This window comes from Chrysemys picta, chromosome 9 (genome assembly GCF_011386835.1).
Source record: "Chrysemys picta bellii isolate R12L10 chromosome 9, ASM1138683v2, whole genome shotgun sequence".
Classification (NCBI taxonomy): Eukaryota; Metazoa; Chordata; order Testudines; family Emydidae; genus Chrysemys; species Chrysemys picta.
The window spans coordinates 58,956,782-58,983,740 of record NC_088799.1 but is presented as its reverse complement, the minus strand read 5'-3'; the positions used below and the strand labels follow the sequence as shown (position 1 = coordinate 58,983,740).

Sequence of the window (26,959 nt, the reverse complement as noted above, 5' to 3'; positions counted from 1 at the left end):
ATCTTCCCTCCTGCTGGGTTTTGTCCCATGGTTGCCCATTTCCCTGTGTCCCCAGCCAAGCAGCCCCTGGGCTTGCTGAACATTGCAGGGTCACCTCTGCACTATCGCAGCGGCAGGTCGTTCCATGTGGCCTTGGGGACAGGGGGCCGCTCTAGTGCGCCCATAGTGGGGTGCCAATGGCATGTGGGCACTGCAGGGAACCCCCCACTGCATTCTAAATGGGGGGGGAGGTGAATTTCACACCCGCTCCCAGGGCTCAGGCAGCCAGCAGGTGCTAGGCTGGGCCCTGTGGGGGCAGAGACAGGGACGGCTGCAGGGCCTGGGCACTGGCAGCTAGCAGGTGCTGGGCTGGACCCTGCAGGGGCAGAGACAGGGATGGGCATGGGGCCTGGGCACAGGCAGCCGGCAGCACTTTGCTGCTGCTCTGACATAGGAGGCAGAACAGGAAGAAAGTGCCGTCTCTGTGCTGACGCCCACCTGCACCATGTGGCACCAGAAGAGACTGCTAGGGGTCTGGCCAGGTCCAGCTCCTGCTCTTCTGAGGCTGCTTAGCAAACCCATGCATCTCAGCCCCTGATGTCTAACTGCCTTCCCCCATCTGGCAAAATGCAGCTCCTGTCCCCCAAGCTGGAGCCCAAGGATTGGGGGATCTGGTGCCCTGAGACTGCATGCTTAGGGTTCAAAGAGCCTAGTGGAGTTAGCAGCCATTGGGATTCAGGTGCAGATTCCCCCATGTCCCTGCCAGTAACTTCCTCACTCTGCAACTGGGAGCTCAGCTTCCCTCCGCTCTGGGCTGTGTCCGACCCCGTGTACTGTATGTGTGCAGGGAGGAGTTCCAGCCCATCTCCCCTCCCCTGGGGGGCGCCGTCAGCCCCACCTCCTACTCAGCCTATTACAACACCTCGGCGGGGAAGGCTGAGCTGCTCAACAAGATGAAGGAGCTACCGGAGGGGACCTCAGTGGAGGAGGAGGTGGATCACGAACTAGCACAGAAGAAGGTAAAGTGAGGCAGAGGTTATGGGGATTGTGCTCTGTCTCTAGGACCTGATATTGCCAGGGATAGAACCCAGGAGTCCTGACTCTCAGGCCCCCCTGCTCTAACCACCAGCCCCCACATCCCTCCCAGAGCCAGGGATAGAACCCCAGAGTCCTGACTCCCAGCCCCTCCTGCTCTAACTCCCAGCCCCTACATCCCTCCTAGAACCGGGGTTAGAACCCAGGAGTCCTGGCTCCCCAGCTCCACCTCTCATGAACATGGCGCCTGACATGACCCCTGGGTTTTAATCCCCTCTCTCACCCGCTGCCCCACATTTCTCTCCCTCTGCAGGCACAGCTCATCGAGAGCATCAGCAGGAAGTTGGCGGTGCTGCAGGAGGCGCAGCGGGGCCTGCAGGAGGATATCAACGCCAACGCAACATTGGGGGAGGAGGTGGAGTGCCAGGTGAAGGGCGTCTGCAAACCCAATGAGTTTGACAAGTTCCGCCTCTTCATTGGAGACCTAGACAAGGTGGTGAATCTGCTGCTGTCGCTCTCGGGGCGGCTGGCCCGGGTGGAGAATGCCCTCAACAGCCTGGACCATGAGGCCACCGAGGACGAGAAGGTATGTGGGGGGGATGCTCTGAGGAGGGGCACAATCCTCTGTATTGGCATGCACATACAGCTCGTCCACATCACCCTATTAGCCTGGGCACCAGGACAGTGGATCACAAGTAGCAACAAAGGTCTGATCCTACAGGATCCCCAGGAATCTGTCCTCCTCCACCCCCTTAGCTGACATGCAGGCACCTCTGGAGTAGGGCATTTAATAATGCACAGCAACGTTCTATAGGCAGAAGAGGGGCAGAATCCTGTGTTCAGCTGACCCGCAGGATGAATTTCTGGAGCAGATTGTGGTTACCCAGGTTAGAGTGTGGCTGGAACACCAGGGCTATGAGTCAAGATTTAGCAGTGCTTTGACCCCAACGCTGCATTAGCAAAGCACAGGTCAGACAGGTGCTCTGTCCTCTGTTAGGAGGGGCTGCGGGTCAGGAGTGAGGGGCATCGGCAGAGCTTGGGGGTGTGTGGAAATTCAGGGCTGGGGTAGCGGGGGGCTGTGGGTTGAAACAGACACTGACAGTGTGTGGAGGGGAAGCTTCCCCAGCTTTCTGTACTGTCTCCCCCCACATCCAGTTTCCTCTGATATTTTTAAATTAATTATGTGGCCTGGTGCCACGGACTCACAGATCGTCCCGACTCTTGGCCCTGTGCGGTCCACGGGGGGTGCCCCTTTTAGTGGGACAGCTCTTCTCGGGGGTCCACTCTCTCTCTGGGTCAGGCCCCTCCACCTCCTGGATCCGCACCTCTCTGAGCCTTAGCACGTCTGTCTCTGCCGTGGGCCCCCTCAGGGAGTCCACTCGCTCTGGACCCCCGGGGCCTCCACCCCCGAAGGGGTTGATGCAACCCTGTTCTCTAGACCGGAGTGACTCTCAGCCAGCATGAAACAGGAGGGTTTATTGAGAGTTGAACACAGCACAGGAAACTCTCTGACCCTCAGGCCTGGCCTCCCTCAGCACAGCACATCCCAGTCTCCCTGCATCCAGGTGGGCTCTGCCTGCTTCCCCTCTCCAGCCCAGAGCCCCCCCTGCTCGCAGCTGGGCATCTGAGATCACCGGCCCCAGGCCCCGCCTCTGTCCATTGTCTTCTCTCCAGGTAAACAGGGCCGTAAACCGGGGCCTCCTCTCCTGCTTCTGTCCTCTGGCTGGAACCGGCTGGTTAGGTCACTGGGTCCTCACTCTGCAGCCCATTGTCCTCCCACTGGCCAGAACCGAATGGGCTGCGTCTCCTCAGCTGGGCCTCTGGGTCACCAGGTCGCCAGGTCACCGGTCGCTGGGGTATCCATCCTCCCGGCCATCGGCTGGGTCCCCACGTCCTCTCTCCGGTCCTCTGCAAAATACACTCCCTCTCTCCTCACCTCGTTAAACCGGTAACATCCAGGGAAACTGAGTCCCACCCCCTCTGCATGCAAACCATTGTAACTCCACAGAAAACAAGAAAACCCCCCACTTCGTCACACCTGGGCACTGCCCTGTTGTATTGTGGGGGTGTCTCTCTCACTCGGGCACTGCCCTGTTGTGTCTGTGTGTGGGGTTGTCACGGGGTGGGGGGAAGTCAGGGCCCTGCACCCTCACTTCCTGCAATTCACCGTGACTCTCAGCCAGCCAGTAAAACAGAACGTTTATTAGATGTCAGGAACACAGTCCCAAGCAGGGCTTGTAGGTACAACCAGGACCCCTCAGCCAGGTCCCCTGGGGGGCAAGGATCTTAGACCCCAGACTTGGTGTTCCCTGCATCTTCCCAGCCAGCCCAAAACTGCCAAAACTCCCTCCAGCCGACTCACTCCCCTCCCCCCGGCTCCTCCTCTCCCTTTGTCCAGTTTCCCAGGCCAAGGTGTCACCTGGCCCCACCCTCCTTCTGGCTCAGGTTACAGGCTCAGGTATTGTCCCTTACCTAAAGTCATCCCCTGCTCTCCCATCCCCCATGCAGACAGTTCCAGTGAAACTAAACTACATTCCCAGGTCAATCCACCCCGCTCCCTACTGTGTCACAGGGGATGGGTGTCTCACCCGGGCAATGCCCTGTTCTGTATGTTGGGGATCTCTCACCTGGGCACTACTCTGTTGTGTGTGTGTGTGGGGGGGGGTCTCACTCGGGCACTGCTCTGGTGGAAGGGTCTTACCCCCCAAGTCCGTGGTGGGTCTGCCATGTGCATTCACTACTCCCCGCTCTGCCTCCCACAGCTGGCGCTGCTGGAGAAGAAGCGGCAGCTGACGGAGCAGTTGGAGGATGCCAAGGAGCTGAAGGAGCACGTGGATCGGCGAGAGAGGGCCGTGTTCGGCACCATCTCACGCTCCCTGCCAGCTGAGCAGCTCCAGGACTACCAGCACTTTGTCAAGATGAAGTCAGCCCTCATCATCGAGCAGCGGGAGCTGGAGGAGAAGATCAAGCTGGGCGAGGAGCAGCTCAGATGTCTCAGGGAGAGCCTCCTGCTTGGGCCCAGAGATTATTAGTGCCAGCGCTACCTTTTTGGTGGCCACGCAGCCACGGTCTCCTCCAGTGGTGTGGCCTAGAGCTGACAGCCACGGCCTTCTCACGGGCTGCTGCTGGAGGACCCTGGAGCAGAGAGGGGTGTGTGGGTGCGTCCCGCTACCCCCCATGGCCTCCCAGCTGGTGACCCAAGCAAATGGTGCCAGTGTGCGTCGTTCTCCTCCCTCCCCACCGATGCACTGATTCAGTGGGAGCCCGTCACATGCCTTCCAGCCGGCAAGATCCAGCAGGGCACTGGCACAAAAGGGGGGTTCAGCCCTTCCCAGGGTGCCACGGCCTGAAGCCCCAAAGGGGGAGGCTGCACTAGCCATCTCCACTAGCACTGACCTGCCATGGGCCAGGCCACCAAAGCCAAGCAAACAGCGCTCCGGGTGGGAGGGGCTCTGCTGGAGAGCGGGCTGGGATTTCTGGAGCTGAACTGGAAGCCAGAGGAAACTGGACTCTTCAACACGCCAAAGGGGATGTTGCTTTTGCTTCCCCAGCCCTTGCCAAGGTTTGCAGCAGGTTCTACAGCCAGCTGGGAGAGCCCTGCAGCTGGCCCCCGCTGCTGCCTGCCCAAAGATCTCCCTCTCCCTTGTATGGTGCCAGGGTGGGGCAGAGGGCATTGCTGCCCCACTGCCATGACCCCAGGTGGCACGACCAAAGAGGATCTTGCACCAGTGCCTGGTCTCATCCGTGTGTGTGTGTGCGCGTGTGTGAGATCCCTGCGAATGTTATTTATTTTTGTATTTTTAAGTTGCTTTTTTCCTATGGAGGGGCCTTGTGGGAAGAGGGAGGGGCATGCGGGAAGGGGGAGGAGCACATGGAGTGGGGGAGGAGCCAGGGACCTTAGCCCCGGGAAGAGCCTGTCCCCAACGCCAACTTCCTGCCCAGCCCTGGCTTTGGGCCCAGGCGCTAGGACTGTGCGTTCCACCCAAAGCAGGGCCTGGAACCAGCAGCCCCCAAGGGACGGAATGGGATGAGCCTGTGGCTGGCTGCCAAGCTGCCTGGCTCTTCCTCAGCTCTTGCTGTTTTGGGTATGAGGGAGACAGGAGGGCTCTGGACATCCCTCACTTCCTGCCAGGTTCACGATGTTCTTAACTGAAACCTCCCCCTCCTGCAGCCAAGGCCAGCTCCTTCACCAGCTCCACACCAGGAGCGGGCCCCTCTCCCGGGGTTTAGCCGGGGAGGCACTGCCCCCACCGCAGGCCCCTCCTCTGAGGTACAGCTGAGGGGCACTGCCCCCCTGTGTGAGCCCCTTGCCTACAGTTTGTTCTGAGTCCATTCCAGGAGGGTCCAAGAACCCAGGCCAGGATCACTTGGTATCGGGCTCACACCCAGATTCTGCTGCAGTTGCGGCTCATCCCCAGCTGTTGCCGTGTGGGGCAGTGGCTGGGGCATGGGAATGGAAGCTCAGGACTCCTGGGTTTTCTTCCCATCTCACCCACTGATTGTATATACCCACTGATATGCACTTCCCTGTCTGTGCCTCCCTGATGCCTGCTGTATGATGGGGTGATGCCATCTGGGCAAGGAGCTGGGAGCTCTGTGCAGAAATCTCATCCCCCAGACCATCCTGTCTCTGATAAGCTCAGACACCTGGTGCCAAGTGGCCACCTGCCCTGGCTTTCAGGTTCCAGCGTTCACCTCGCTCTGGGGCATGTGGGGTCTGGAGACTTGTCCGCTTGTCCATGAGTCAGCTTTAGTTGCCTGTGGCCAGCAGCTCTGGTGGCTTTGGTGCGTGATGGGAGGGTCCGGGCCCTGGTGTCACACATGCTCACACTAGGCACTGACTCTCCTTTGCCACCTTTGGCGCCTGTCCCATCTGCACCTGCCCTGCTCCTGTCTCCATGGTGGAAGCCTCCCAGTGCTCTTGCACAGCGCAGGTTGGTGCAGGTGTGGCACTGCTTTGCTCCCCCCGCCCCCCAGCTCTGGACCCTATGTCACCACCATGCCTATTGAGGGGGCATCTGCTCCCCTTGTCCAATTGCAGGGGGATCGCAGAGTGGAGTTCCATGCCCTAGTGGAATGGATTCTGGAGCGCACCCCCCTCTCGGTGTGTGATTGCTGATGCAATGTGCTGCTGCAGACCCTACAGGCGTCCCAGTTGGGTACTCCCTTGTCTTGCTGGTTGCTAGTCTCTGTAGGAGCTGCCCAGCGTACCTTATAAACACATCATGCCACATGAGCAAGCAGCTCAGGGATGAGAGACAGCAGGAGAAAGCACTAACCCAGGAACCAAACCCTCTTGCTGCCCTCTCTGTGTCTGGGTATCTGGTGTGGCCCAAGCAGCCAGATCCCAGTCTGTCCCGGCTGCAAACCCTGCGCCATTGTTCTGGGATTTACCTCCCTGAGAACTGCACCTGGACTGTAGCTATAGAGACATGGTGGCATCCTATAGTTCTGTAGAAACAGGTTCAGGCTGGGATTTCCTGGCATTAAGGACTTGAGCTGGTCTGTTCCTCCTAGCTCCCCCACTGCAGCACTTCTGGTCGTAAAGAGTTAATTACTTCTTCTAACACACATGGCTTCTAAGTAACCAAAGGAATTTGCTGGGGACCTGCCACAAATTCTCAGCCCCCGACATCCTCTTCCTCTCCATTGTGTTTGGAACAATAGTCTAAAGCCGCTTAACTCTCTCAGTGCTGTGCTGGGCATGGCCCACGCCTGGGCTCAGAGCTCCTGCCCTGTGATCTCAATAACGCCAGCCAGCCTAGGCTATTACTACAGAGAGGAGGCTGGTGCTGGCTCCTGGCAGGCCAGGCAGAGCCCCTGGGAACTCTCTCTTTCTGGCAGGCCAGAGGGACTGTCCCTCCCCTGGGAGCTGAGTAGGAACCTGAAAGCCAGGGCAGGTGGCCACTTGGCTGCCTCTCCCACTATCAGCCCCTGGGGAGATCCCTGCTGTAGCTCTGCAGCTGGGTGTGGGGGGGCACGTTCCCAGAACACCAGGGATGCCAGCCCTGCTGCAAATGCTAGTATGGGGTTGGAGTTGGGCAGGATATAGGAGGAGCTCTCTGGAGACAGGAGCGTGACAGCACTTGTTGCCATGGGCAGGAGCTGTGCCAGGCAGAGCCCATGCAGGGGGCACAGCTCTCCATTTACCATGAGTCAGAGAAAATTGCAAGAGTGGCCACAGCTCTGGGTGCTGCTCATTGGAGGACATGGAGCTAAACTGGGAGACAGCCTGGCCCTGCCCGTACTCTGATCAGTGTGAGGGAACCTCCATTTCCAGTGCCCCACCTCCCTGCCCGATGCATTCCCAGTCTCTCCCTGGCATTGTGCTGTCCAGAGAGGTTAGGATAGGCCGATGCAAGTTGTGTGCCCAATGGGACCACACAGATCAGGGCTCGGTACTACCGGAGAGGTGCTGAGCCCTCATTGCACTAGGGGTTGTGGGTGCTCTGTGCCCAAGGGGGATCAGGCCCCATGTCAGAGCAGGGCCAGCCTAGTGCTTTCCCTTCCCATTCAGCTGCAGGGCATGCAGTGGGCAGCTAGCTAGCCAGATACCCTGTCACGTGCCATTCCCCACGTGATCATGCACCCAGTGAGATACCTCACCCCTCAGCCAGGAATGGGCCGGGGACAGGCATAAAAACAAAGACATACGTTGAAAATAACCTAATCCCTTGTTGATACAAAAATAGCACTTAAAAAGGGATGGGTCATTTGCTTATGACTCATCTGGGTCACACTCTTTCTAAGGGGAAGTTTTTGAGCTAGTGATGGGGGGGGAATAGCTAAAACACTAAACTCTTCTAGTGCTCCTTAACACTAACTGCAACTATGCTAAACTTTTGACAAGTGTTTCTCCACCCAGGAAGAGACTATAGCAAGGATGGGATGTTTCCAGTGTGCTCATGGCAGTAAGAGCCACCCTGCAATAGTCTCTCTCGCATCCAGTACTAAACCCTTGAAAAGAAATTCGACATAAGCTTTTTGCTGAATTTGCACGTGCATCTTTTCCAATCAAGCCTTGGAACCTGAATAAAACTGGCTGTAGCCAAAGAGGAAATAGCTGCTTTAGCAAAATAAACAACTGATTTGCAAATAATTCAGGTTGAGTAATTACAATGTTATGTGAAAATGCAGCAAAGGGAGCTCAGCGTTTCAGTGCAGGGTATCCTGTTGCCTCCAGGAGGTGATTAGAGCCATGGGATGAGAAAAGACTCCTGAAATAATACAGGAATATTGAACTGGAAATTCCATTGTTTCCATGCTGGGCCCTGGATTTCTGATGTGAATCAAATTCCTGGAATCCTTCTTGAGCAATTAGCAGATGTGATATTACAGCCCCTTTTAAGGAGTCTCCTCCCACAGGTTGTTCAGAAATGGAACTGGGCCACGGCACCACTTAACAATTATCTCTGACACACCTTACATGCAATGACGAAGCTTCCTTAACACTACACAGATTTAAAAGCTCTGCTGTACTTTTCACCCTCTAGGCTGTTGGACCCATTGCACTTCACTCATCTCAGACAGTGGAACTAGCATGGTCAAGATCACACACAGTCCGTTTCACTTCCTGATTTTCATGCACTTACCCAAGGCTGCCGTGATTTGAGTTTCTAACACTACAGGGAAGGTTAAATCCACCCAAAGCCTTTGGAGCCTGAAAATGAATCATTTATATGCCCAGAGCCCAACACGCACCCATGTGTACAAGCTAGCAAACGTGATTGTTTATTGCAGTGGTCTCCAAACTTTTTTGATTGCGCACCCCTATCAGTAAAAAAAATTTTGAGCATGCACCCCCTGCCGCACCGCAGGGCTGGCTCTACCATTTTTGCCGCCCCAAGCAACAAAAAAACCCCCGCCCGAACTGCCGAAGCTGCACTGCTCTGGCGGTGCTCCTCCTACCGTGCACCCTGAAGGATCCTCTAGTGCACCCCACTTTGGAGACCACTGGTTTATTGCATGATGTCAAATCACATAGGCCTCAGCCAGGCCTTCTGGTTAAATCCTCGTCATGCTGATTGACAGGGCCTAGTTTCACCTCATCCCCCTGCAGCCTGTCCTTTCCCCATGTGGCGTATATGAGACACGCTCTTGTCCTAGGCTAGTGGTCTCCTGCCCTTCCCTGAAGGCCCAGTAAAAAGCCAGGCCATGGGGTGCTATGCCCCACAGCACAATTCCTATGCCATAGACTTGAGTAGCTGGAGGTATGGCTCAAAGTGCCAGGCCACTGGCTTATGGCTTCCCTATGGGAGTAGGGAAGAGTTGTGGTGCATTATCAGCCAATGGGCACACGGGTTCCCTTGCTGACAGCCTCGGGGGGATGTGTACAGTGGGTGTGGTGGTTTGGCTGCAAGTCAGTTTCTAATGTTCCTGGCCAGTGGCTTGACAGCCCCAGGCTCCAGTCCCTGCAGTGCACATGCAGGCCCCAGGGCTTGGAAAGGGCTCTCCACTGGCTTTCAAATGGCATTTTTGCTCCTTCCCGCTGCACCCCAGGCCCTGGCCACAGCCCCTGGGCTAGCTCCTCCACTCCCACCATGTGCAATTGTGTTCAGCACAGGAACCTGTCAGGGAAAGGCCTTCAGATACCCCTAACTAAAAGCTCTGGGGGGCAGGGAGCCTTATTTCAATTGCCCACTAGAAAACCACACACAGAGGCTCACTCCCATGGCTACTGCTCTGTGCTGTGATGTGGGAGCCCCTGGCCAGCAGGGTCTAGGAGTGCTGTCCAAGTGGGGAGGCAAAGTGGATCTGCAGAGCCCCTGCTGGTCAATGGGCGGCCTAAAGGCTTTAGCAGGCAGGGCGGGGTGGGGAACGTGCTAAGGAAGACCAGGAAGCCCTCACTGTGGCAGTAAGACAGAAGGGAAGGAATGTTCTCAGTGTTTGGAATCACAAATGTGGGTGTCAGACGGCAGGAAGCCCCCGCTGGCCGCGCGCTGCCTGGTCTCCTGGTGCATAATCCTGACTGCCAGGTGCTAGCTGTGCTGTTATAGTCCTGAAGCCTCCAGCATGAACCCCTTAGCCTGACATGCACAGCCTGCCCAGCTGCTGGCCCAGCACAGGGATGTGCTAATGCTGTATATTTTGTGTACCATTGTGCTTCCTACACACTAAAGGCGCAGTGGGCTCTGTACAACGTCCCTGAGCGGTGTTTTTTACAATGTTATGTGTATTTTCTAAGCTGTTGATTACTGAGCTTGTTAGTGTCTCCCAGCTTGCTGCCGCAGGTATGTATCCCCACCTGGGGGGCACAGGGAGGCGAGGGACCCACTGCATTAAACGGTGCTAAGGACAATGAGCCGCGGGTTGTCGTGTGATCATTCACGCCGCTGCTGAGATGTGATAGCAAGAAGATGGAGGCCCTAGCGGGACCCAGCTTAGCCTGGCCAAGCTGCCTGCTTGCTGGCATAGCTTATGGCAGCCACGCGAAGGGTAAAAGCATAGCTGGGGCTGAACTAGGGCCTTTGGTGGCAGTGCTGTGGCACTTGGCTCACACCTCTGAGCAGCTCAGACATGCTGCCAGATGCACCTGGGCTTCAAAATGACCTGGGAGCATAATGTGCTGAGCTACTGTTGGCTCCTCAGGCCTGGGCATGCTTCTGAGCCCCCCTCCTCCCCATGTAGCCCTGCAGCTGGGCAGCACGGCCCAAAGGGTGGTTGCTCACTGGTGGCCTAGGGGAGCCAGCAGCTCATGTGAAACGAGTGTGACAACCTCTGTCTTGGGGACACTGGGCTTGTCGGCTGGGGATCAGGCAGGGAGGGAGATGGAACACACTGCCCAGCAGGTTACGCTGTCTCCTTCTTCAGTGGGGCTTGCTATTCCCTCAGCTAACGGGCTCTGCATTGCAGAGAAGAGTCCCTGGCGCCTGCCTGTGAAAGGAGCTGTGGGCAGGGAATCACTGCATGCTGCGGCTGCTATGTAAGCCAGTGTGACCTGGATCTGTGTGGGGAGAGCTAGGAATTTGCACCTTTATTTCTAGTCTCAATTTGTCTTGCTTCAGCATCCAGCCAGTGGCTCTTGTTCTGCCTTTGCCTGTGGGAGATGAAAGAGCTGAAGCGGTAGAGCACTGGCCCCTGGGGGGATGGTGAGAGTAGGACTCTGCTGGCTCGCATGGCCACAGAACTGTTAGCTCAAGTCCCCAGACAGAATCTTTACCCTCCAAAGTATCGTGCCCATCTGTGGCACACCACCAGTCCTGACACACAGCCTGGTCATTTGCAAGGCACAAGAAGCCCAACTGCATTCTGATCTCAGGGTGCTTGTACAAAGCCTCCCTTTTTCCTTGTCGAGGGGCTGGGTTTGCTCTGGGGTCTGTGCAAGATGCCCACCCCCAAAGCCCTGTCAAGGTCACTGTGCACAGCATAGCCACATCGGTCGCTGAAAGTGCAACCCACACACCTGGGTGTGGTGTTCTGTCCCATCCAGTGGCACCAAGACCACTTAAAGAGAGAGAGATTGAGTCTGCTGTACAGCCTTAGTTGGCTTTTAGGTCATGCGGTAGAGGCTCATGCACTAAGCGCCAGAGGCCCCAGGTTCAATCCTGCCCACCGCTGACTGAGGTCTGTCAGTGTTACAAAAGCACTGGCCACCCAATTGCAGATTAACCTGTTCTAAAGCATCCAAGTAGCTGCTAAACTGAGCAGGCACGACGTGCATCCCGCTCCTGTCAAACCTGCTCTTGGAGACAGCAGCTCAGCCACAGCAACAGGCCTGCTTCAGTGAGTGACTAAAGCCCATGTTGCAGCCACTAGATGGCATGCTCTGCCTGAGGCTGGGCCCTGCAACCAACCCCATGGCTAGCAACAGAGCAGCGACCCTTTTCTCTCTGCTACCCAAAGCCTGGCCTTGCCGAGTCCCAGGCTGAGCTGTGCTGGAGGCAGCAGTGGAATTGGTCTCTGGGCAGCTGTCTGTTTGATTGCTTGGTGTCCAGCCAGCCAGGTGCTACCCCTGTGAGCCCTTCCCTAGGGACCCTAGGAAGCTTTGCATGAAGTTGAGATCTGTACGTGAGGCTAGTCTCACCCCTTCTCCTTCTGCTCTAAGTTACCCAGAATTAAACAGCCCAGCCCGGCCGCGGCACAAGCTGGAGAGATGGTGGCTGTGTGACCATGGTGTCACAGTTCAGAACAATTGCACCTGTATTCCCCCTCACTAGGCCTGCGAGGGCACCCATGCCGGGCTTGCAACTTCCCTGCAGCTGCCTCTCTCGGGCATAGGGTTGCCCCAGGAGGATATAGGATGGGTTGCAGAAGATTGCAAGGGAGAATAGGAATCGAGAGGACTTGCAGCCAGAGGGAACAGGGGATAGACTGGAGAATCGCACCATCACCAGGAAAAGGCAGGTCTACATGATTGGGGACTTCTTACTGGGAAGAATAGACAGGCCTGTAACCAGAGCTGATCCAGAGAACAGAAGGGTGTGCTGTCTGCTGGGTGCTAAGATACAGGATGTGGACCTGAGGCTGAAGAGGATCCTAATGGGAGTGGGAAAGAATCCACTGATTGTCCTTCATGTGGGAACAAATGATACTGGTAGATTCTCGCTGGAACGTATCAAGGGAGACTATGCCAGGCTGGGGAAGACACTTAAGGAAATCGAGGCTCAGGTGATCTTCAGTGGGATTCTGCCAGTTCCTAGAGAAGGGCAACAAAGGTGTGACAAGATTATGACGATCAACAGATGGCTCAGGCAGTGGTGCTATAAGGAGGACTTTGGGATGTATAGCCACCGGGAGGCATTCATGGACAGAGGACTGTTCTCTCGGGATGTTCTTCACCTGACTAGGGAGGGAAATAGACTTCTAGAATGGAGGCTGGCACAACTGATTAAGAGAGCTTTAAACTAGGAATTTGGGGGAGATGGTTGGGAGATGTCCAGGTAATCTCCACGCCGGATTTTAACATTGAGAGGGAAGAAAACGAAGTAAGAAAGGATACAGCTGGGGTAGGAGAATGGACATAAGGAGAAAGGGTAGTGTAGATACCAGTCTAATAGGTGATACTGGCAGTAGAATGTCTGGGCCTAGTCGGGTAAAGAATGTGAGCAAAGCCAAATAGCAAGAATTAAGATGTTTGTGCACCAGTGCGAGGAAAGGGGTAACTTTAAAAAATGAAGGAAATTAGTTAGGGAAGTGGATAGGACTGAAAAACCTGTGGATCTAAAGGCGGAGGAGGCCTAGAATTACTTCAAGTCAAAGTTGCAGAAACTATCAGAAGCCTGCATCCCAAGAAAGGGGAAAAATTCATAGGCAGGAATTGTAGACCAAGCTGGATGAGCAAGCATCTCAGAGAGGTGATTAAGAAAAAGCAGAAAGCCTACAAGGAGTGGAAGATGGGAGTGATCAGCAAGGAAAGCTACCTTATTGAGATCAGAACATGTAGGGATAAAGTGAGAAAGGCCAAAAGCCATGTAGAGTTGGACCTTGCAAAGGGAATTAAAACCAATAGTAAAAGGTTCTATAGCCATATAAATAAGAAGAAAACAAAGAAAGAAGAAATGGGACCGCTAAACACTGAGGATGGAGTGGAGGTTAAGGATAATCTAGGCATGGCACAATATCTAAACAAATACTTTGCCTCAGTCTTTAATGAGGCTAATGAGGAGTTTAGGGATAATGGTAGGATGACAAATGGTAATGAGGATATGGAGGTAGATATTACCACATCCAAGGTAAAAGCCAAACTCGAACAGCTTAATGGGACTAAATCAGGGGGCCCAGATAATCTTCATCCAAGAATATTAAAGGACCTGGCACATGAAATTGCCAACCCATTAGCAAGAATTTTTAATGAATCTGTAAACTCAGGGGTTGTACCATATGACTGGAGAATTACTAACATAGTTCCTATTTTTAAGAAAGGAAAAAAAATGATCCGAGTAACTACAGGCCTGTTAGTTTGACATCTGTAGTATGCAAGGTCTTGGAAAAAATGTTGAAGGAGAAAGTAGTTAAGGACATTGAGGTTTATGGAGGGAATGGAGGGAATGGTTTGATGGGATAACGTGATTTTAGTCAATAGGTCAATAACCTGCCATCGCTGGTAATTAGTATCAATGGTCAATGCGGGTCTGGCTGGAGAATCTTGCCTGCACGCTCGCCATATTTGGGGTCGGGAAGGAATTTTCCTCCAGGGTAGATTGGCGAAGGCCCTGGAGGTTTTTCGCCTTCCTCCGCAGCATGGGGCAGGGGTCGCTTGCTGGAGGATTCTCTGTGACTTGAAGTCTTTAAATCACGATCTGGGGACTTCAACAGCTGAGTAAAGGGAAAGTGGGTGGGTCAGCTTTTGAGGCCTGCATCATGTGGGAGGTCAGACTAGATGATCATAATGGTCCCTTCTGACCTTAAAGTCTATGAGTCTATGAGGTCAATGGTAATTGGGACAAAATACAACATGGTTTTACAAAAGGTAGATCGTGCCAAACCAACCTGATCTCCTTCTTTGAGAAGGTAACAGATTTTTTAGACAAAGGAAACGCAGTGGATCTAATTTACCTCGATTTCAGTAAGGCATTTGATATGGTTCCACATGGGGAATTATTAGCTAAATTGGAAAAGATGGGGATCAATATGAAAATTGAAAGGTAGATAAGGAACTGGTTAGAGGGGAAATGACAACGGGTCATACGGAAAGGTGAACTGTCAGGCTGGAGGGAGGTTACTAGTGGAGTTCCTCTGGGACTGCTTTTGGGACCAATCTTATTTCATCTTTTTATTACTGACCTTGGCACAAAAAGTGGGAGTGTGCTAATAAAGTTTGCGGATGACACAAAGCTGGGAGGTATTGCCAATACAGAGAAGGACCGGGATATCATACAGGAAGATCTGGATGACCTTGTAAACTGGAGTAATAGTAATAGGATGAAATTTAAATAGTGAAAAGTGCAAGGTCATGCATTTAGGGATTAATAACAAGAATTTTTGTTATAAGCTGGGGAGGCATCAGTTGGAAGTAACAGAGGAGGAGAAGGACCTTGGAGTATTGGTTGATCACAGGATGATTATGAGCCACCAATGTGATATGGCCGTGAAAAAAGCGAATGCAGTCTTAGGATGCATCAGGCGAGGTATTTCCAGTAGAGATAAGGAGGTGTTAGTACTGTTATACAAGGCACTGGTGAGACCTCAACTGGAATACTGTGTGCAGTTCTGGTCTCCCATGTTTAAGAAGGTTGAATTCAAACAGGAACAGGTACAGAGAAGGGCTACTAGTATGATCTGAGAAATGGAAAACCTGTCTTATGAAAGGAGACCCAAAGAGCTTGGCTTGTTTAGCCTAACCAAAAGAAGGCTGAGGGGAGATATGATTGCTCTCTATAAATATATCAGAGGGATAAATACCAAGGAGGAAGAGGAATTATTTAAGCTCAGTATCAATGTGGACACAAGAACAAATGGATATAAACTGGCCATCAGGAAGTTTAGACTTGAAATTAGATGAAGGTTTCTAACCATCAGAGGAGTGAATTTCTGGAACAGCCTTCCAAGGGGAGTAGTGGGGGCAAAAGACATATCTGGCTTCAAGACTAAGGCCTGGTCTACACTACGGGTTTAGGTCGACTTTAGCAGCGTTAAATCGAATTAAGCCTGGACACGTTCACACGATGAAGCCCTTTCTTTCGACTTAAAGGGCCCTTTAAACCGGTTTCTTTACACCACCTTCGACGAGGGGATTAGCGATAAAATCGGCCTTTGCGGGTCGGAATTGGGGTAGTGTGGATGGAATTTGACGTTATTGGCCTCCGGGAGCTATCCCACAGTGCTTCATTGTGACCGCTCTGGACAGCACTCTCAACTCAGATGCACTGACCAGGTAGACAGGAAAAGACCCACGAACGTTTGAATTTCATTTCCTGTTTGCCCAGCGTGGAGAGCATAGGTGACCATGCAGAGCTCATCAGCACAGGTAACCGTGATGGAGTCCCAGGATCGCAAAAGAGCTCCAGCATGGACCGAACGGGAGGTACGGGATCTGCTCGCCATATGGGGAGATGAATCAGTGCTAGCTGAACTCCGTAGCAGTAAAAGAAATGGCAAAGTATTAGAAAAGGTCTCCAAGGCCATGAAGGACCGAGGCCATAACAGGGACACACAGCAGTGCCGCGTGAAAATTAAGGAGCTATGGCAAGCCTACCACAAAGCCAGAGAAGCAAACGGAAGGTCTGGGGCAGAGCCACAAACTTGCCACTTCTACGCGGAGCTGCATGCCATTCTAGGGGGTGCAGCCACCACTACCCCAACCGTGTGCTATGACTCCGTCAATGGAGAAACACACAGGGAAGAGGGTTCGGGGAACGAGGAAGATGAGGATGGAGGTAATGTAGGTAGCTCACAGCAGCAAGGAAGCGGAGAAACCGGTTTCCCCAACAGCCAGGATATGTTTGTCACCCTGGAACCAGTAACCCCCGAACTCACCCAAGACCCTGAGGGCACACAGGAGACCTCTGGTGAGTGTACCTTTGTAAATATTACACATGGTTTAAAAGCAAGCGTGTTTAATGATTAATGATTAATTTGCCCTGGCAATCGCGGCCAGTACAGCTACTGGAAAAGTCTGTTAACATGTATGGGGATGGAGCGGAAATCCTCCAGGGACATCTCCAGAAAGCTCTCCTTCATGTACTCCCAAAGCCTTTGCAAAAGGTTTCTGGGGAGGGCTGCCTTATCCCGTCCGCCATGGTAGGACACTTTAGCACGCCAGGCCAGTAGCACGTAGTCTGGAATCATTGCATAACAAAGCATGGCAGCGTATGGTCCCGGTGTTTGCTGGCATGCAGACAACATCCATTCCTTTTCTCTCTTTGTTATCCTCAGGAGAGTGATATCATTCACGGTCACCTGGTTGAAATGGGGTGATTTTATTAAGGGGACATTCAGAGGTGCCCGTTCCTGCTCTTCTGAACAGAAATGTTAACCACTGTTAACCACGCGGTGGGGGGAGGGGTGAAGTGATCATCCCAGAAAATCGTGTGTGTGTGTGTGGGGGGGGGTGGTTTACTTGGGTTTGTGCTGCATGTTAACTGCAGCCCCTCCTTTTACATTGAAAACCCATTTTAAATGGCCAACCCAATTCATCCTTGATATGGGAAATGCGCTGCTGTTTGAAACCATTCCCACATGTTAAGAAGGTTAAAAAAGCCAAAACACTGTGGCTTACCATGGCTGCCTGCAAGCCGAAATCTGTTGCCTGGGACTGCGTGAGTGATTTCTCATACCAAACCGGCAGGCAGAGGAAAAATGCGACCTTGTAACGAAAGAGTGTACCCATTGTTCTCTAAAATGTGTCTTTTTTTAATCACCTCTCCCTTCTCCTCCACCAGCTGCAAATGTTTCTCCTTCGCAGAGGCTAGTGAACATTAGAAAGAGAAAACGGAGGACGCAGGACGATATGTTCACGGAGCTCCAGATGTCCTCCCATGCTGATAGAGCACAGCAGAATGCGTGGAGGCAGTCAATGTCAGACATGAGAAAAGCACAATATGAACGAGAGGAGAGGTGGCGGGCTGAATGGCGGGATGAAAAGAGCAAGTGGCGGGCTGAAGATGATAGGTGGCGTCAGCTTGCAGACAGAAGGCAAGAGTCAATGCTCCGTCTGCTGGAGCATCAAACTGATATGCTCCAGCGTATGGCTGAGCTGCAGGAAAGGCAGCAGGAGCACAGACCGCTGCTACAGCCCCTGTGTAACCAACAGCCCTCCTCCCCAAGTTCCATAGCCTCCTCACCCAGACGCCCAAGAACACGGTGGGGGGGCCTCCGGCCACCTAGTCACTCCACCCCAGATGATCGCCCAAGCATCAGAAGGCTGGCCTTCAATAAGAGTTAAAGTTTTAAAATGCAGTGTGTCCTTTTCCATCCCTCCTCCCCCACCCATCCCAGGCTACCTTGGCAATTATCCCCCTACTTGTGTGAGGAATTAATAAAGAATGCATGAATGTGAAAAAACAATGACTTTATTGCCTCTGCAAGCGGTGCTCGAAGTGGGGAGGGGAGGGTGGAGTGGTTGGTTTACAGGAAAGTAGAGTGAACCGGGTTGGGGGGGGTTGGAGGGTTCATCAAGGAGAAACAAACAGAAGTTTCACACCGTAGCCTGGCCAGTCACAAAACTCGTTTTCAAAGCTTCTCTGATGCGCACCGCGCCCTGGTGTGCTCCTCTAACCGCCCTGGTGTCTGGCTGCGCGTAATCAGCGGCCAGGCGAGTTGCCTCAACCTCCCACCCCGCCATAAATGTCTCCCCCTTACTCTCACAGATATTGTGGAGCACACAGCAAGCAGCAATAACAATGGGGATATTCTTTTCGCTGAGGTCTGAGCGAGTCAGTAAGCTGCGCCAGCGCGCTTTTAAACATCCAAATGCACATTCCACCACCATTCGGCACTTGCTCAGCCTATAGTTGAACAGGTCCTGACTCCTGTCCAGGCTGCCTGTGTACGGCTTCATGAGCCATGGCATTAAGGGGTAGGCTGGGTCCCCAAGGATCACGATAGGCATTTCAACATCCCCAACGGTTACTTTCTGGTCCGGGAAGAAAGTCCCTTCCTCCAGCTTTCGAAACAGACCAGAGTGCCTGAAGATGCGAGCATCATGTACCTTTCCCGGCCATCCCACGTTGATGTTGGTGAAACGTCCCTTGTGATCCACCAGGGCTTGCAGCAGCATTGAAAAGTACCCCTTGCGGTTTATGTACTCGGTGGCTTGGTGCTCCGGTGCCGAGATAGGGATATGGGTTCCGTCTATGGCCCCACCACAGTTTGGGAATCCCATTTCAGCAAAACCATCCACTATTGCCTGCACGTTGCCCAGAGTCACTACCCTTGATATCACCAAGTCTTTCACTGCCCTGGCAACTTGGATCACAGCAGCCCCCACCGTAGATTTGCCCACTCCAAATTGATTCCCGACTGACCGGTAGCTGTCTGGTGTTGCAAGCTTCCACAGGGTTATCGCCACTCGCTTCTCAACTGTGAGGGCTGCTCTCATCCTGGTATTCTGGCGCTTCAGGGCAGGGGAAAGCAAGTCACAAAGTTCCATGAAAGTGCCCTTATGCATGCGAAAGTTTCGCAGCCACTGGGAATCGTCCCACACCTGCAGAACGATGCGGTCTCACCAGTCTGTGCTTGTTTCCCGGGCCCAGAATCAGCGTTCCACGCCATGAACCTGCCCCAGTGACACCATGATTTCCACATTGCTGGGGCCTGTGCCTTGTGAGAGGTCTATGTCCATGTCAATTTCCTCATCACTCTCTTCGCTGCGCTGCAATCGCCTCCTCAGCTGGTCTGGGTTTCGCCTTGGCATGTCCTGGCTCTGCATATACTCCAGGACAATGCGCGTGGTGTTCATAGTGCTCATAATTGCCGCGGTGATCTGAGCGGGCTCCATGATCCCAGTGCTAGCTATGTCGCCTGGTCTGAAAAAAGGCGCGAAACTAGTATCTGACGGACCAGGGGAAGGAGGGAGGGAGGGCGGGCCGAGTGACGACATGACGTACAGGTACAGGGAATTAAAATCAAGAAAGGTGGCTGTGCATCAGGGAAAAACACAAACAACTGTCACACAGAATGATCCCCCCAAAGATTAAACTGAAAACCCTGGGTTTAGCAGGCCGTTGATTTCACGGAGAGAGGGGAAGCAAATGAATACAGAACAAATCTATTTTTTACATCTTAAGCTGGCAGCCGACGGTGCAGCATGACTGATATCCATCGTCGTCGTACTGCAGAGGCTACCAGTCATAATATACCATCTTCTACCAAAAGGCAAGGGGCTGCTGCTGTGTAGCAATGCAGCCCCACATCTGCCAGCACCCAGATCGCCCTCGGCCTCTTCTGGGTGCTTAGCAGACAATACTGGGCAATTGGCAGAAAATAGTATACTACGACTGATAGCCATCATCATCGAGACAGTAGCATGTCTGCCCAGGTGCCCATGATTGACAGCCGCTGCAGTACGACGACGACGGATGCCAGTCATAATATACCATCTTCTACCAAAAGGCAAGGGGCTGGTGCAATGCAGCCCTACGGCTGCCAGCCCCATGGCTATTAGTCATGCTACACCGTCTACCGCCAAAAGGCAGTTAGCAGCTGCTGCTGTGTAGCAATGCAGTCCCACGTCTGCCGGCACCCAGAGGACATATGGTGACGGTGAGCTCAGCTGAGCTGAGCGGGCTCCATGCTTGCCGTGGTATGTTGTCTGCACAGGTAACCCAGGTAAAAAGGCGCGAATCTATTGTCTGCCGTTGCTCTGACGGAGGGGGAGGGGCCTGACGACATGTACCCAGAACCTCCCGCGACACTGTTTTGCATCATCCGGGCATTGGGATCTCAACCCAGAATTCCAATGGGTGGCGGAGACTGCGGGAACTGTGGGATAGCTGTGGGATAGCTACCCATAGTGCAATGCTCCGGAAGTCGACGCTAGCCTCGGTACTGTGGACACGGGCCGCCGACTAGAGCACTTAGAGCATTTTATGTGGGGACACACACAATCGGCTGTATACAACCGATTTCTATAAAACCGGCTTCTATAAATTCGAACTAATTTCGTAGTGTAGACATACCCTAAGCTTGATAAGTTTATGGAGGGGATGGTATGATGGGATAGCCTAATTTTGGCAATTAATTGATCTTTGACTATTAGCAGTAAATATGCCCAAATGGCCTGTGATGGGATGTTAGATGGGGTGGGATCTGAGTTACAACAGAGAATTCTTTCCTGGGTGTCTGGCTGGTGAGTCTTGCCCACATGCTCTGGGTTTAGCTGATCGCCATATTGGGGTCAGGAAGGAATTTTCCTCCAGGGCAGATTTGCAGAGGCCCTGGTGTTTTTTCGCCTTCCTCTGCAGCGTGGGGCCTGGGTCACTTGCTGGAGGATTCTCTGCATCTTGAAGTCTTTAAACCATGATTTGAGGACTTCAATAGCTCAGACATAGGTTAGAGGTTTGTTACAGGAGTGGGTGGGTGAGATTCTGTGGCCTGCATTGTGCAGGAGGTCAGACTAGATGATCATAATGGTCCCTTTTGACCTTAAAGTCTACGATTCTATGAACTTTCCAATTTCTTAAAACTGGAGACGACAGCCCCCCTCCCCTGTTCGCTTGCTCCCCCCTTCTTCCCCTGGGACTCACCTGCTACCTGCAGAGCTGGGGGTGGGAGCTGAAGCGGAGCCTGCCCATGAGATGCTGCAGGTAGGAGTCAGCCCTGGCTGAGAAGGGACTGGCATGGATTGATGACCCAGCAGTGCCCCCGGTCCCCAAGCCCTGGGCCAGGCTGGCAGCAGCATTTGCAGGGGAGGAATCATGGAGGGTGGGGATGTTATCAGTCTGTCTGTCTGGATGAGCCGTGCTGGAGGAAATGCCCTTCTCTCCCTGCGTTATGTGTGTGAGCTGGAGGCCAGGCTCGCAATGAGCCGCATGCCCTGAGCCTTAAGGGCGCTGCTCCCACACAGGCTGAGCCCCCATCCAAGTGGCAGGGAGGGAGGAGAAGTGGGAGCTGGTGCTGCAAAGTTTCCTCTGCCCTGGGGACAAGCGGCCGCCCCGCATGGGATCCCCAGCTCAGGTTGCAGCTCGGTGCCAGTCACGTGTGTTTCTGAGCCCCTGGTGCGGCTTCCCATGAAGATGGGGTATTTCTGAAGAAGGCGAGGAGAGGGAGGGGCAGAGCTGGGGAGCAGAGAGGAGCATGGAAAATAGGACAGGATCCAAACACAATCCCATGGTGTGGATTGGCACCCACTTGGCTCACAGCCAGGGCCGGCTCTGGCTTTTTTTCTGCCCCAAGCAAAAAAAAAAAAAAAAAAGCCCGTGCAGGGCGGCTGGAGCGGCGAAGCAAAAAACCAAAACCAAACAAAAAAAACCATGGAGGGCGGCCGGAGCCAGGGTGCAAACTTTCGGTGCCACTTACTTGGTGACTCGCCGCTGCCTCCCCCAGCCGCATTGGCTAGCGGGACTCCCTGCGATGCAGACGTGCCTCAGGCAGCGGAGTGCGCACCCCGGCTAGCGGAGGGGTGGGGGAGGGAGCAGGGGGGAGAGAGAGAAGGGGGCGGCCAGGGCTTCCTTCAGCCAGGGTGCTCGCCACTTGGCCCCTCCTGCTGCGCCGCCTGCTGGGAGGTCTCCATGCCACTCCCACCTGCAGGTGAATTGAAGGTCGGTGGGGAGGGAAAGACACAGGCTGCCGGGCTTGCTGCAGACCTGGCACAGCTGGGGCAAACGGAGCGTGCAGCCCGCTCCCAGCAGGGCACTCCCCTCCTCCGTGCTGCTGCCCCCTGCAGGGCGGCCGAAGCGGCAAACCAAAAAAAAAAAAAGGGCGGTCATGCCACCCTAGGATTGGATGGAATGCTGCCCCTTAGAATCTGCCGCCTCAAGCACGAGCTTGCTCGGTTGGTGCCTGGAGCCAGCCCTGCTCACAGCCATGCTGCCCCCAGCTCTCTGCAAGTGCCCCGCTGCAGTCACATACGCTGTGGAGGGCGCTGCCTTGGCACCCCCATTCTGGTGCCCCTGCAGGTAGTATCTGGATTTTTGGTGTACAGGTCCCCTTTCGACTGGGCTTTCTCGGGCAGCGCCCCCTCCCTCCTGAGTGGGGGTTTTCCAGGCTGCACAGCTCCCTGCCAAGCCAGTAAATTCCCCAGCAAAGGCAGGCTGCCTAAGCCGCCTGCGTTATGTCTCTCCTCCAAGACAGTAAACAATGCATTGCCCCAGGTAAGCTACCACCCCACTCTTCTAAGTAAGCACAGTTATTGGTAAGGTACAAAGCATCCCAGAGAACTCTCCACACGTGCTAAGAGCCTTACCGGAGCTCATCCCCCCAGCTCCACTGGGGCTGTCAGGCCTTGAAACCCTTCCCTAAGCAGGGCCGGCTCCAGGGTTTTTGCCGCCCCAAGTGGTGCAAAAAAAAAAAAAGAAGCTGCAATCGCGATCTGTGGTGGCAATTCGGCGGAAGGTCCTTCGCTCCAAGCGGGAGTGAGGGACCGTCTGCCGAATTGCCGCCGAATAGCTGGACATGCCGTCCCTCTCCGGAATGGCCGCCCCAAGCACCTGCTTGGCAAGCTGGTGCCTGGAGCCGGCCCTGTCCCTAAGGATTGGGGACCCGCTGGTCAGAGGGGCCTGTCTGTTTGCTGGATCTGAATGAAGGCACCAAGGCAGTTTGAACTCAGGCTATTTACTCAGAAGTCCTTTCTTTGGCTCTCAGGCTCTGGAGAATCCCATGTGACCCAACAAGTGTGATCCTGGCCAGGTTCTGGTACCTCCTTGGAGGCATTACAGCCTGAATGAATGTGACTAATCCAATCTCACTGTTCCTAATTCCTGCAGGGCTGTGGACCCTCTCCCCCATGGCAGACAGGCCCTGGCCACAATGGTACAGAAACTTCTTTCAGTGAGGTTTGGCCAGGCTATTGCAGGCAGTTCCCAGCTCTGTCACACATCATAAGCAACACTATAGTTTTGCATGCACCGGGGACAGAGCTAACGACATCAGGCGTGCTGCATTTTGCCTGTTGCAGCTCCCTCTAATGCAGGGGCAAGTCCCACTTGAAATGTCCCTTGTGCCATGGCTGGCTTGGCATTTGCAGCCGATGTAGAGCACAGTGATCAGGTCCCACCCAGCACAGGGATGGGCGGGGCACTGTGCATCTATCAACTGCCGGTTTGTAAATAGTGCCCTCGCACTGGGCTTGGCAGAGCGGGGCCACCCCTGCCATGGCTGACCCCCCTCCCCCTCCACCATGCTCATTGCCTCCATGGGGGCCCACAAATATGTTTGGTGCCGGGCCCAAAAAAGGTTAATCCGGCCCTGAATCCTTCTCTCTCTCTGATGCCTAGCAGCTCTCCAGGTAGCATTCTGCTCTCCACCCCCACTTTCCTGCCTCCAAAGGGCCAAGCAATAAAGATGCATGACCTCCATGTCTACGCTACATCCAGGAGAGGGGGCAGGGATCATGCCTTGCTCTACACAAGGTTAGATGGTACGAACGTAGGCCAATGGAGCAATGCTGAATGACAGCAGCTGGGGAGCTTGTCCCAGTGATCCAATGGAATGCTGTTGATTTATAGCAGCAGGGGCGCTGGCCCGTAGTCCTACCCAATGACTTCTTTTTACAGCCAGGGCATCCCAGGCTCCCTGCAGGCTGTGGCTCCGCAGGGAAGTCAGTGAGCTGGAGGCCAAGTGTAACTGTAATCTGCCCCCCGGGAAGTCCCATGGTATGCTCCTGGCCCAGCTCCCAGGGACAGGCTCATGGCACTTTCAGAGGGAGAGAGATTGGACTCTTTGAAACCAGGTGTCCTAGAAATGATCATGTGTCGCTACCTCACCCAGGTGCCCTGAGAATCTGCCAACTGCCACTCGGCGCAGCGTGGCATGCCTTCAGCGATCTAGGCACAAACTGGAATGGGGCTTCTGGCAGCAACACGCAAATTCCCAGAGGCCACTTGTGGGCATTCCTGGGGTGGGTTCCTTTCCCCCCAGAATGCACTGGAGCATGGATGCGTTCTCCCAGAATTCCCCCCTGTGCACGGCCATTTGCAGCAGGTGTCATGTGAGCCCCTCATTTCAGTCTCCAGCGTTGGCCCCACTTACGTGACACCCACAGCTGGGATTCAAATTGCTGTAGGGGTTGGACGGTTGGGATGGCTTCCTCTGCCCAGGTACGTAAGCCAGCCACGGTCCGTGTGTGATGGGTCCCTCATTGGCCTGACCCACAGAGTCAGCTTGATCACTGTGTGGCTGTAGTGTAGGCAGATCCAGAGCATGAATTTCACCCCTGGGCAGGTCCCACGTATGCCCTGAGGGCTCATGCTGACTCTCTGCATGGGGTGAATTTCACACACAGACTAGATGCTTCACACCACGTTGGCTCTCCCAGGCCCTGGGTGGCAGCGCTGAGCCAGATGTGGGCAGCTGCCACGGGAAAGGGAAGGGCCTTGCCTGGCATTTCCAGGCCATTGTGAGTTTGACTGAGTTTTTACTGAAAGCAAATGTGATGTTAGTAAATGCGCTGTGAGGAGGGTGTGAGACAGGACCAGGGCCACGCAAGGGAGCTGCACAGACCATAAGCAGGGCAGTGAACTGACAGGGGAAGGCAAAAGATAGGAACACCTGGAAGACAGACAGAGGTGGGGGAGGCCGTGAAAATACAGTCCTTATTAACACCAGCCCCATGCTCTGCCACAGCATGTCCCTCCCTTCCCTCCCACCAGCTCAAAGTGCTTTGCAAAGGAGGTTAAGTAGCATAACCTCCATTTCACAGATGGGGAAACCGAGGCACAAAGCAACAAGCTGACTTGCCCAAAGTCACTCAGCAGGCCAGTGGCACAGCTAGGAATAGACCCCAGGTGGCCTGGGCATCACAACTAGGAGCAGACTCCAGCCCCATGCCTCCTGAGTAGATGCCCCCTCCACAATGCTGGGCCCTTGTCATGTAGAACACAAGACATGCTGTCTCATTCAATGCGAGCCCAAGCAAGATCAGTGGGACACAGCTGTGCCCTAGCTGTGAGGCCATAGGGCTGGGCCAGAGGCCCATGCCATGCTGAACAAATTGTTCCTGGCTCTGCTCCAGAATAAGCTGCCGTTGAAAGACTGAGGTCAGTGGCTGGATTCACGGCAGCGCCCCGCTGGGCCATGAGCGTGCCATAGAGCTGAGCTGAGGCAAGGCACCAATCTCAGTGAAGGAGGCCCGTGAGCCAGCAGTTTAGCATGGAGGTATTCAGCATCTGCCTGCCAGTGCTGGGAGGGGGAATGGGACCCAAGGAGCTGCCTGACAGCCTGGCAGGTGCTGTACGGAGCCTGCCCATTCCCTGCTCCCAGCACAGCTCCATGCCGTGTGGCTCCTCTGTGACTCAGCGCTGCCATGCAGCTCACATGGCTCCTTAAAGAGAGGCATGCTGGGGCTGAAAGCACTGGGGACTCCACTAGCGAGTGCGGTCCCCGAGCTGCAACCTCACTGCGGCGCTGCAAGCATGCATGGCTGTACACCCCGTGGGGGTGGACTTTGTTTGTGGGCGGGGCTATAAATAGCTCAGCATGCTGTTGCTCAGTATGTTGGTTATGCCTAGAGGTCCACACTGAGCTCAGGGCATCATTGTGCTAGGTGCTGTACAGACCTGTGGTGGAATGAGAGATACATACAGTGTAGTCTAGTAGCTAGTGCGTTGGGCTGGGACGCTGCCCCATGGCCATCTAAGACCAGCTTGGGTCGCCATGGAGAAGCAGTTGGCACTGGCCTCTGGCTACGGCTAGCCCCCTGCTCCTAGCACTCAAGGCTGCCTGGGGGAGGGGGCAGCATCTCTGGCCCTGCCCATGTTGGCTGCAGTACCAATAAGACGCCAAATGGACTGAGCACCCTTGGCTAAGTGGCCCAGCGAGTTAGGCACCATGGATCTGGTGGGAGGGGCAGACCCAGCACCCAGTGGGGCTCAAAGCCACTGACCCAGATGGAGTAGTTGCTGCCCAAGTGGACTAGCAGGGCTGATGTGGAGGAGCCGTCATCTCTCGGTGGGGCTGAGTGTGATTGCTGTTGCAGGCATGGGCAGCCCTGATGGGGCCTCAGATGTGGCTGTGGGGCTGACATGGCTCAGTGCTGGAGGGGTGTGACGCACCCCATAATGCTTTATAGAAATATGCTTATGAGTGTAAATATGACATAACTGGAATATGTTTTATGCTAGATATGCCATGTAACATGTCTCTGCAAAGGTTATGATCTACTGAATATATTCATCCTATTTGTATGCACGTGTGTATTCGAAGTTATGAATATTGGCTGTGTACTTGCTTGAGTTTAAGTAGCCTTAGTAAGGCATTTGCTCAGCTTCTTGAGAAAGGAATGTTCAAATTAAGTGCCCAATGGAAGAAACACTTAACTGACAATGGATCTTGGAAGACTCTAATCCACATAAGAAGACTTCCTGGAGACATTCAAGATAGCATGTGTGCAATGGCTGCTGCCTGTAAAAAC

At 54.2% G+C, this 26,959-nt stretch overlaps 2 protein-coding genes across 8 annotated transcripts in view; both read left to right on the top strand.

Moving 5' to 3' along the window:
* The window catches only part of SHROOM4 (shroom family member 4), a 57,933-nt gene extending 47,618 nt beyond the window's left edge, over window positions 1-10,315 (top strand). For 5 of the 7 annotated variants that reach the window (XM_024111576.3, XM_042858733.2, XM_005279169.5 and 2 more), the window contains 3 exons: window positions 827-998; window positions 1,328-1,600; window positions 3,777-10,315. In XM_024111576.3, coding sequence (XP_023967344.2) covers window positions 827-998; window positions 1,328-1,600; window positions 3,777-4,046 — 715 coding nt within the window. In that variant the 3' untranslated portion in view covers window positions 4,047-10,315. Of the gene's footprint in view, window positions 1-826; window positions 999-1,327; window positions 1,601-2,688; window positions 3,658-3,776 lie in introns of those variants that run through there. The other 2 variants (XR_006176518.2, XM_065556317.1) reach the window with 2 other exon arrangements.
* A 116-nt stretch (window positions 10,316-10,431) lies between these two features.
* Window positions 10,432-17,836, top strand: LOC135973366 (uncharacterized). Its single transcript, XM_065556319.1, has 2 exons — window positions 10,432-16,460; window positions 17,334-17,836. The coding sequence occupies exons 1-2, from the start codon at window positions 15,899-15,901 to the stop codon at window positions 17,834-17,836; spliced, it is 1,065 nt and encodes a 354-aa protein (XP_065412391.1). The 5' UTR covers window positions 10,432-15,898.
* Window positions 17,837-26,959: the final 9,123 nt, after the last annotated feature.